General features: G+C 45.2%; 1 protein-coding gene across 1 annotated transcript; it reads left to right on the top strand.

Moving 5' to 3' along the window:
* Nucleotides 1-1,395: 1,395 nt before the first annotated feature.
* PROC (protein C, inactivator of coagulation factors Va and VIIIa) lies at nucleotides 1,396-9,712 on the top strand. The gene is made up of 9 exons (XM_040073764.2): nucleotides 1,396-1,515; nucleotides 1,863-1,940; nucleotides 2,304-2,464; nucleotides 3,364-3,388; nucleotides 3,894-4,004; nucleotides 4,693-4,833; nucleotides 5,183-5,292; nucleotides 6,192-6,309; nucleotides 9,055-9,712. Exons 2-9 carry the CDS (start codon nucleotides 1,880-1,882, stop codon nucleotides 9,615-9,617), a joined length of 1,290 nt encoding a protein of 429 aa, XP_039929698.1. The 5' UTR covers nucleotides 1,396-1,515; nucleotides 1,863-1,879; the 3' UTR covers nucleotides 9,618-9,712.
* Nucleotides 9,713-10,704: the final 992 nt, after the last annotated feature.

A 10,704-nucleotide genomic window follows, 5' to 3' on the forward strand; every position in this document is an offset into this window, starting at 1 on the left:
TTAGGGGGCTGACACATTGGTTTGCACGTTGAAGTTGGCAGTTGGCTTGTCTGTCCTGAATTTCCAATCTTATTTTTAAGACTATACCAAACCTTAGAAACAAACGTGTTCAAAACCATATAACCTACATGGTAGCAAATAGCCAGGTCAGCTACAAACATGAGTAATACATGTAATACAGGGTACTACGTGTGTTTCCGTTTAGGTTTCCTATTTTATGTTTCCTGGCTTCAGGTGTGTTTCATAAACTTAATTTACAGCAAAAATCTGTTGTGATTAATCTCAGCTGAAGTTTTTTCTTGTTGGATGGCTAAAGTGAGGATAAAAAATGTACCAGTAGAGCTTTGCATTGTCTACATCTTCCCTAGCTGGGATATGGATGCAGCAATCTTTTTAGCTGAAGTCCCAATGGATGAACTTCATTTAAAGATAACTTGTTTTCAGGAAAGTCCATGGCCAAATTTGTGAGGGAAAAAGGAAATAAAAGTGTTATAAGCAGTCAGGGCTCTCCTAGTCAGTGTCATGGGATGTGAGCTGAGATTTTGTGGGGGCCCATCTTTCCGTAACCTCTGGTGGCACTTTCCCTGATGAAGGACCCCAGAGGATTCCTGAGTGCACAGGTAATTTGCATGAAGATGCCATATCTTCAGTATCAGTAAGAATTTCTTCTTGCAAAGAGCGGTCAGGTGTTGGCAGGGGCTGCCCAGGGAGGTTTGGAGTTCCCACCCCTGGAGCTGTTCAAGGAATGACTGGATGTGGCACTCAGTGCTCTGGGCGGGGTGACAATGTGGGGATCGGTCATGGGTTACACTCAATGGTCTTGGAGGTCTTTTCCAACCTGAGTGATTCTGGAATTCTGCTGCACAACTCACAGAGGTGCCACTGCAGACACTGTTCTCAGAGAGCTGGGACGTGCTGGTTCCTACCACTTCCAGTGCAAGAAAACTTCTGAAAAGGATTGGGAGTTTTCTTTAAATGCTTTGTGTTCAGAATTTGATAGAATACTTTGTTCTGATGAGAGCTAGCCCAGGACACCAGAAAATGCAACATGTTGCTACGAGCATCTGGTACCTACTCATGGCTGTCAGGGGGGTTTATTCCCTTGGCTATTTTGTGGTGGAAGCTTTGATGAGAAAGTCAAGTGGGAGGACTTAAAATTTGCAATTCTTGTCTCTTTTGGGTGATTGTGTGCTGTGAGAAGAGGGCATGATCTCTCAAGAGACCTCAGTGCTAGGTTTGTACACTTGTAAACTATATATAACCATTTCTGCTTACCAGAGAATCAAAAGGAAAAAAAGGGTCTGAGAAAGGCAGAGTGGGTGCCTCAGCTGTTTCACTTTTCCCCTGTATGCAGGTAAATGGTCAAGCTCTCCCTGAGCACTGTTTGTTTAACAACTAGAAAGAAAGCACTTCATGTCACTCCAAAGAGTAAATATCTGAAGTTATGGATTAACTAAGTTCCAGCAGAGCTCATGGAGGAGGAACAGATCACGCCGATTCCCACTGAATAAAGCAGTAAGTGCTTCAAAAGTATTGTATCCTTTGAGATTTCCAAGTACAGCTTGCTTTAATGGAGCATGAAGCTTATAAAAAATGTCCAGTGACAAGGGGAGGGTGTCAGGGAAGGCCAGAAGTGTTCTGGCAGAGCTGCTGATGTGTTAAAGGAACAAGCAAACCAGTCTGGAGGGACTCTGGTGAATGGCCGCTCCAGAGCTGGAGTCAGACAGGGCACAGCAGAGCCTTCAGCAGGGAAACTCTCTCTGGAAAGTAAGTGAGTGAGTTGGATGGGTGGAACTCTCTGCAGCAGGGTCTTGTGTCACTCTGCAGTGTGCTCTTCTTGACACCTGCCTTCTCCTCCTCAGGTGACTCCTGCTGCAGGATGTGGAAGCTCCTCACCGTGCTGCTGGCTGCCTGCTCTTCTTGGGGCTGCTGTGCCTCAAGTAAGTGTTCTTTTGAGTGATGGCCTTCAACCTTTCCTGCTCCTCTGTTAGTCAGAGGGAGTGGCTGGAATCCTTCCCATTAGGGGGGTTTGACTTCTTTAGCAGATGTTGACAGACGGTGTTGGGGCCATGGCAGCTGCCTGGTCAGAGCCCTGCTGAGCCCCAGGAGTTGTCACAGTACCACAGGGCAAAGGCTGGAGCTTGCTTCTGCAGCACAGCACAAACAGCACATGGTGTCTAGGGCAGCCTCTCTTGCTGTACTGGAGAGAGGCTGTTGCTCTCATTGGTGTCCTTTGGGAAGCGCCACTGCCAGTTTTCAGCCAGCTCTTTTCTCTGTTTGTGTTTTCATCTTTTTGCTTGCAGTATTTTACAGCGGTAAAGACGCAAACCAAGTCCTGAGAATCCAGAAGCGGGCAAACAGTTTCCTGGAGGAGCTCAAGCCAGGCTCTGTGGAGCGTGAGTGTGTTGAAGAGCACTGTGACTTTGAAGAGGCCAGTGAGATATTTGAAACCAAGGAAGCAACAGTAAGTTGTCTTTTTTGAGGATGAGTGGGGAACTTAGCCAATCAATTATTTCCTTAAAACATTGCAGTCCAGGGCACAGGAGATCATGCTGTCAGTACTGAACACGGATCTCTCCTGACTCCTCGAGTGTAGGCGTGGTTTTGAGTGACACTGTGTTAGTGATTGTCAAGTTACCCCTCTATGGGCCACAAAGCTTGGCTGTTCAAGCATGTCCCACCTGACCCACCTGGTGAGGTTTGGGTCCCAGTTAATTCCAATCCTTGTTTCACCCCACTGGCTATTCATGCTGCTGCTAAGTTTTTCCCAGTCCTTCCATTCTTTTCCCTTTGTTGTCCATTCACCAGTCCTGGCTGCTTTTCAGTGTATCTCCCAAGTCTCCCAGTTATGCCTGACAATCGCTTCTCTTATTACTGTGTTCTCTCTCTACATCTCCAAACTCCTGTTTTGAATTGGACACTATGTTTGCTGCCTGCTGATTGCTGCCCCTTTCCACACTCAGTTGTTCTGTTGTGTTGGACTCTCTGTTGCTATGTAGAGCAAAATAGGCTCAAAGCGTAGGATGACCCAGTCCTTGCTGTCCCTCAGACCCCAGAGGAGAGGCAGGGCTGTCCCTGGAATGCCCATGTTTTGTCTAACTGGGCTCAGGTGAACTCAGGTGGCTTACCTGGGCGTAAGTGCCAAGAAAATTGCCTGCAAGCAGAGCAGGGGGGTCTGTGCTTAGCAGAGACAGTGCAGGAGGATCACTGGCTGGTTTTCTTGGTTTGTAGTGCCAAGAAGAATGAGACTGATGTTACTGACCCCAGTGCTGTGTCCTGTTGGCCAAGACCACGAAGCACTTTAAATCCCTCACTTGCTAAAAATGGTTTTCTCACTGTAATACAAGTTCTGTTTCTCCACAGCTAAATTTTTGGACCAAGTATGTAGGTAAGTAAAGACTTTCCTAATCACTTCTCTGTGCATCTTCAGGAGTTACTCGTACTCAGCCTTCCTCCTACCATGTGTCATATACTGATTCAAATTCTCATTCTCTCTCATAAGGGGTGTGCAGAGGATGTTTTCCTGTTCTATCATACAAACAGCCTTCCTAAAACACTTGAGGTGCACCCATACCTATCATCAGTCATCTTCCCAGGGATAAGGAATTGGTGAAAAACGCTTTGATGCTCTAACCATGCCTGATGTAGTCCAGCAGTAACCTGCTGCTGCCCTGCCTGCCTCTTTCCTCCCCTTCTGCCCACTCCACTCATTCTGCAGATGGAATTGAGAAGCCAAACTGATGGCCCTGTCTATGGCCAAGTGCCACATTCTGCCACATTAAGTGCCAGAAACATGCTGATACATGGGAGTCTGGGGAGGTTCTGTTTGTGTTGATGTTTGATCTGTGAGCTCTGTATGGTTCAGTGACTGAGTTTTCCTACCTCTGTTTCAGATGGTGATCAGTGTGTGCCACATCCTTGTTCCAATGGGATCTGCAAGGATAATATTGGAAAATTTTCCTGCATCTGTAACAAAGGCTGGGAGGGGGTTTTGTGCAGTTATGGTAACACTGCATTTAATCCACTATAAAATTTCATCCTTTGTGACAGGGATCTCTGTGTGATAGGGATGGACACTTCAGTCATTGCACAGCAAACTCTTTCTTTACTAATGTGATTTCTCTCTTGCTTCTTGATGTAGTAAGAGGTTTATCTGTGCTTATCTAAAGCAAAATTAACTTTGTGTTGCCATAGGAGAATTTTAGAGATACGAGATATCTAAATTTGGACAGTACTGGAAATAACTCTGTGAAGCTGGAGTTCACTTCAGTATTGTGAACACAAGGATTATGGTGGGGTTTTTAAACCCAGAGGAAAACCCAACCCACTGCAAATATTTTATTACTGTGACGGTTCCTTCCTTGGACAAAAGCTGGTTAGCATATTTAGGGATGAGTGCTGTATGTCATATATCATCAACAGTTTTCACTGTGTGACTTGGCACATAGTGACAGGGAATTTTCTGTTCTTCAGTCTACCTGACAGTAATCTGTTTCCTCCATCTCCCCTCTGCCTGATTCTGGAGCCAGGTCTGTTTGCTGTCTAGTGGCGGGAGTGTCACTGAAGCCCACAGTTGTCATTCCAAATCCACTGACAGCTGTTACCCACTCGAAGCACAATGTCACTTTGCCACCTTACCTTTCTCTGACTTCCCAGCTCCACGTCTCTCTTGCTGTTTTGTTTTTCCCACAGAGGTCAAATACAGCAACTGTTCCATGGATAATGGGGGCTGTGAACATTTCTGCAGGGAGGACCCTGCCAAGCAGCATCGCCTGTGCAGCTGCGCATCAGGGTATCAGCTCAAGGATGACCACACCACGTGTGAGCCTGTAGGTAAGAGCAGGGTGTTTGTAGTCCAGCTTTGACAGAGGATTGATCAGACTGATGTAAAAGAATTTTAGGGGAGATTTGTCTGCAGTGTACTTTGTACTCATTTTCAAAACAGCTGTTCCATGAAGACTAACTCTGCCTGTATCTCCCAGCTCCATACCCACTTTATGGCCCTTAATCCATGTTTGCCTCACGGAGACATAGAGGGGAATCAGGAGGCTCCTCTGCCAAGCAGTGAGGGACTTCCATGAAGCCTCTGAACAATATTGCCTAGGTTAGACAGAGGAAATCCTCTAGAAAGAGGATTGGATGATCTGGGCTTTGCTGGTGAACTTCTCTGCATCCTCTGCAGTGGAGTTCCCCTGTGGAAGAGTGAAGTTGGACTACATTGAAGCCAAAGCAGACTTCAATATTCGACTCATTGATGGAACAGTTGGAAGAAGAGGAGGCAGCCCTTGGCAGGTGAGGAGAAGGAGATTCTTTGCCACAAACAGTTTAGGCTCTTCCTGAACTGCTCTGCCTGCCTTTCTGCTCCGGAAAGGGTCTTGCATTCTTACTGACGGTGTTGTATGAAGCTAAGATTCCCTTGGCTTTTTCAAAAGCATCCCAAAGGTTGGAGTAGCAGGAAAAAATAATTTAGTATCTGTGGGGGTTCTTGACCTTGTTGCTGTTGCCAAGTTTTTGACTTTACTGTGCCAACACTGCCAAGAGAGAGGATGCTGATGGCACTCACCTGCTCTGCTGCTCCATTCTTGGGAACTGATGGTGTGTGATGTGTTCTTCAGCTCCTGCAACAGCCTTCCATTGGGAGGTGATCTTCCTGCCCTTTCTTATAAGCCTTGTCTGTCATAAATTCAAGTTAGCAGATTTAATCAGCAAAATATGCCATGGCAGGTTGGGTTATCACAGAGAAAAGGGAGACCTCACAGAGCTTACCATGGAACTAATGAATGCAAATAATTAGGGCCTGGTTCCCTTTGATATTAATGGGCCTTTTCCACCATAGCGTGAGAGCTGCAGCCTGAGATGATGTGCGGTCTCTGGTGTGGGACACACCCCTCATTTGTGCTCTTTCAAAGCTTTGAGTACAAAGTGCTTCTTTGCAGTGACCAGCATCACCCCATGCTGATTTGGGTGAAGTCAGCTCTCATTCAGGAAGAACATTCAAAACTTTTTTGTAGGTATTTCACAGAGACTCTATTCATAGAGCTTTTGTCCCCCTGTAGAGCTTTGGCTTCAGTGAATGTGATATGCTTTGGTGCTTGATAAGTCTGGGTATTTGGCAGCATCCAAGAAGAATGAGTAAAGTATTCTGTGAGCTGTGCTCCATGCAGTGTCACACCTCCCTTGTCTTGTTTCAGATTATGCTGCAAAATACCGAAGGGAAGTTTCTGTGTGGGGGTGTTCTCATCCATCCAGCTTGGGTCCTAACAGCAGCACACTGCCTTGAGGAACACAAGGGGTTCAGAGTTAAACTTGGTATGGAAAATCACCTGTCCCTGTGTTTTTAAGTATAACTGTTTAATTCCTAACAATTATCATCTCAGGAAAAAGACTAGCAGGTTCTGAAGACAAAAGTCCTTGGCTGTAGGAGTGACTTGTCTAGGCAGTATTTAATATGCACCTTAGCTTAAAACAAAGTTTAGTAAAAATCTGATTTCATTTGAGCCATTATCAACCTTACTCTGGAAGTGAGGTGATGTCTTCTGAGCACTGCTGCTGGTAGAAAGACTTGGTCTCTTCTGCCTGTGTTTTTCTGGCGATGAAAATATTTAAGGCCATCCCAATACTGAAAAAAAGTCTTGATCCCAGAGGAGAATGTCACAGGGTCTCTTCCTGAATTTTCATGTATTTAAATACTGTTACTTAAGACTCTTTTCTCTGGAGAGGTGCTGCAGAATGGCAACACTGCCTTTACTTGCTCTGCTGCTCTGGAGCATGAGCAAATGTCACTATGTCAAGTGAGTGCTTCTCCTGAATTAACAGACAAAAATAATTAGTGTTTCATTCACACTTACACAGATTTTTTTTTTTTTAACAATGTGTTCTTTCTACCATTGGTGCTGAGGCATAACAGCTCCACTACCTGCTTTCCATTAGTGAAAGGATAGATTATTCCTAGTATTTGTGGAGAGTCCTGCCAATATATTGTCTTTGTATATAGCTTTAAAAATAGATGCCCTGTGTGCATGTTCCATACACACTGTGAATGTGCAGGTGCTTGAGTGCAGAGACAATAAGTTTATGTACATCCAACAGACGGAATGAATTGAAAAGTGTGTGATGTAGCTTGGGTCCTCTGAGTGTCAGAATATTCACAGGAGACATCTGTGAGGGACAAGGAACAGAGCTTTGATGGAGACATTGCCGTGTCCATGGGGACAGCCAGGAAAGTGCTCATACTGAGCCTGCACAGTGGCACTCAACCTGTGTCTGTCAGGCTGGGATCCCTCACCCTTGTGGACTTGTCCCACTGCAGTCTGCCATCCACAGGAGCAAAACTGGAGGGGGAACTTGTATCTGAGTTTACACTCAGCTTGGGGAGAAGTCTTGTAGCAGTGCTCATTTGGCTTTTTAGTGTCTGAAAGAGAAAGTTACTTCTCAGAGTAGCTGAAGTTTTGGAAGAGGGATTTGAGACTACTACAATATTCCTGTTTGTGGCTCCTGTTCCTGCATCACCAGCCTAAGAGCATCCAGAACTCCGTGTGTTCAGAACTCCAAGAAGATAGAGCAGATAGGTGCATGTACTGATTCAGTCCAAAACACTGTTTCTACCTTCAGAGTTAATATTTTTGTGCCAGCAGAAGGATTATGATGGTCCTTATTGTGTAGAAGGAACTCGATGCATTTCCACAGCCTCTGGGTTCAGTACATCCAGGTGTACATCCAGGACTTGTGGGTTTTAAAACTCTGGGGGTGGATAACCCACCAGAAGCCAAAGGGAGTCCCCACCTGTCAGTGCATTGCCAAAGGTGTCACCCAATGATTGATGGGTGCCTCAGTATGGAGACCCTTGGTGGCTGTGCTGGTGTACAGAGAGCGTGACCCCACAGCAGGCACAGGCACTCTGCCTTAGAGGAGATGGTCTGACAGTGCTGAGTCCAGAGTTATTTCTGAGGCCTAAAGCAGAGTTTGGATCTGTGAAGGCAGGAATAAAGCTCTGCCAGCCAGGCCCCAGCCACAGTGGTTTCAGGCTGCCTCAGGGGTGCTGTGGACACTGTCACCACAAAGAAAAGAGATTGTGATAGGAGAGAAAAACTGATTTGTGATTGTCGGCTCAGTACCAGCAAGTCCATCAGGGGCTGGTGCCACTTGGTACAAGACATCAGAGCAGTTTCAGCTGTCTGCTCCAGCCATGTGTGAACTGTCCATGGTCTGTCTGCAGAGGACTAAGAAGAGAAACTCAGAAATAAATGGTCTGGAAGACCAAGATCCAAAGCTGGATTGAAGGGATCTTTTGAGAATACATTTCTGTAACTACTGTGGCTTGTCTCCCTGTGCTTGGAGACACTCCTTACAGAAAAAAAACTTGCAAGACCTCATTGACAGCCCACCAGAAAACCTAGCTCTGCCTTTCCTATTGCAATGTATCACAGATGACTTCTTGCATTTCTGGCCCTTATCAGCATAGTTTCTTGCTTGCTGTTCCATAACTGCTTGGCCCCCCACAAAGTAGCCACGATCATGTAGCATAGATAGCAACTGAGGAGTCTTAAGCAGTGAAAAATTCCTTAAAATACAGATGCAGGATTTCAGAAAGGAATAATATTACCCATCAGTCAACTTTTATCTTACAAATCATGACATTCAGCCATCCAGGCCCTGGCTGTGCAGCATAAAGCTCATGTCCTGTTGTAAATGTCCTGTTTTGTGCTGTGCTTGCTCTCCCAACTTTTAATGCTGGCTCCCAGAAGGTTGTTTTCCTCCTGAAGGTGACTCACATTGCACAACTGTACTGAAATACGAACATCACAGGGCAGTTTGGTTTCTCAGCTGATGACCAGAGCTCCAGAGCTCTTTAGGTATTCGTGATTTCCATAAATATGGAAAGTTCGAAGATTTGTCCATCTGTTAAGAACACTGTTAACTTATGACATAAACACTTGTATTACAAGAGAAGGAAAAACATGGAGTGCAGTCCTAACAGCCGGTGTAATCCAGATGCTTTGGTCTTCAAAGGAAAGGAAGCTTTGACAGCATCCATCGTCTTGTTTGCTCTTCCAGGTAAATTCCGTTTCCGTTCTGAGGCAGACGAGCAAACCATTTGGGTTGATAAATGGATTACCCACGAGAATTACACCAAGAAGACCTCAGACAACGACATAGGCATGCTGCACTTGGCCGAGCACGTGATGTATTACAAATACGCGCTCCCGATCTGCCTTCCCGCCCGCAACCTGGCCGAGCAGGAGCTGACGAGGAGCGGGAGGCGGATGGTGGTGACGGGCTGGGGCAGCACGAGCGAGCACAACAACAGCTACGCCGCTTCCCTCAGGTACATCGAAATCCCCGTCGTGCCCCGGAACGAGTGCGCCCAGGCCATGAGCTTCCCCATCTCTGAGAACATGCTGTGTGCCGGCAGCCTGGGGGACAGGAAAGATTCCTGCAGCGGCGACAGCGGGGGCCCTCTGTTCACTAGATATAAGGATACTTGGTTTTTGGTAGGACTGGTGAGCTGGGGTGAGGGCTGTGGAAGAAGGGAGAAATTTGGAGTCTACACCAAAGTTAGTCAGTACCTTGAGTGGATCCAGCACCACATAGATATGTCAGCTCCTTTGAAGGGTTGATTCTGATGCAGAGTCTGGAATGTTGTGGCTCTGTGCTAGTGACAGTATATGGTGTAATGTCAGATCTTCAGTATTAAATATTGAGTATGTGTTAACCTCGTGTGCTGTTTTCCTTGGTATCTATTTTTTTTGTCCTCCTTTTTTTTCTTGTTTACATTGGTTTGTTGCAGATTATGGTGTTTATTTGTGGCATGGTCTTACTTCGGCCTTGCAGGCAAGAAAATATCCTCTGTTAGCTGAGATGCTGTACATACAGCATTGTAGAAAATAAGGTTGTCCGTGGTCAGACAACTCCGTCTTTGAAATAAAAATGTCAATTGTGTAAAATGTCTGAACTGTTCGGGGTGGAGGCAGGAGGGACAGAGGAAAGTGTTTTGCAAATAACCCTAGAAATGCAGTTCTGTCATTTCAGCTGTACTGCAAGGTATTACTCACAGTAACTGTTTTGGTTTGCTCAGTATTTGTATAATTTTTCTTTCAACCCAGTGAAATGTTTATTATATCATTGCTACCTCCAGTTCTTCACACCCTACTCCAGTGTTCACAGATTGTCAATTCAGCAGCTGACTGTAACTTACCTGTATTTTCCATTCTTTGCACACTTGATGGCTGATTTTACCCTCCCAAACTTCCTTAAAAGGGAATGGGAACTCTCATATTATTCACAAAACAAAACTGAGAAAACCCACCCCAAAACCAAAAATAAAACCAAAACCAGAAAACAACCCCAAACCAACCAACTTTAATTCAAAGATTTTGTGTGCTCTCTTTATCATCTGTTTATCTGTAATTGTCTTCTAATTAACAAGCAAGCAACCACTTCTGTTCATTCCTGTTTTGGTGCATGCAATGGGCTGCAGGCTGTGGTAGCATTGCTGATGATTTAACTGATAAATGCACATTTGTTTGCATCTCTGTCCGTGTGTATATCAGTAAATAAAATAAAGACATACAGCACCACTAAGTCCATAGGAAGTAGCAATAGTCCAAATGAAGTTTATTATCACAATTTATATTTGTTCCTAATCTTGAGTACTTGAGACTTGTAAAATACAATTAATCTTGTAGAAAGAAAAACTGCCTCTGC

Source organism: Hirundo rustica, chromosome 10, assembly GCF_015227805.2.
Source record: "Hirundo rustica isolate bHirRus1 chromosome 10, bHirRus1.pri.v3, whole genome shotgun sequence".
NCBI classification, from domain to species: domain Eukaryota; kingdom Metazoa; phylum Chordata; class Aves; order Passeriformes; family Hirundinidae; genus Hirundo; species Hirundo rustica.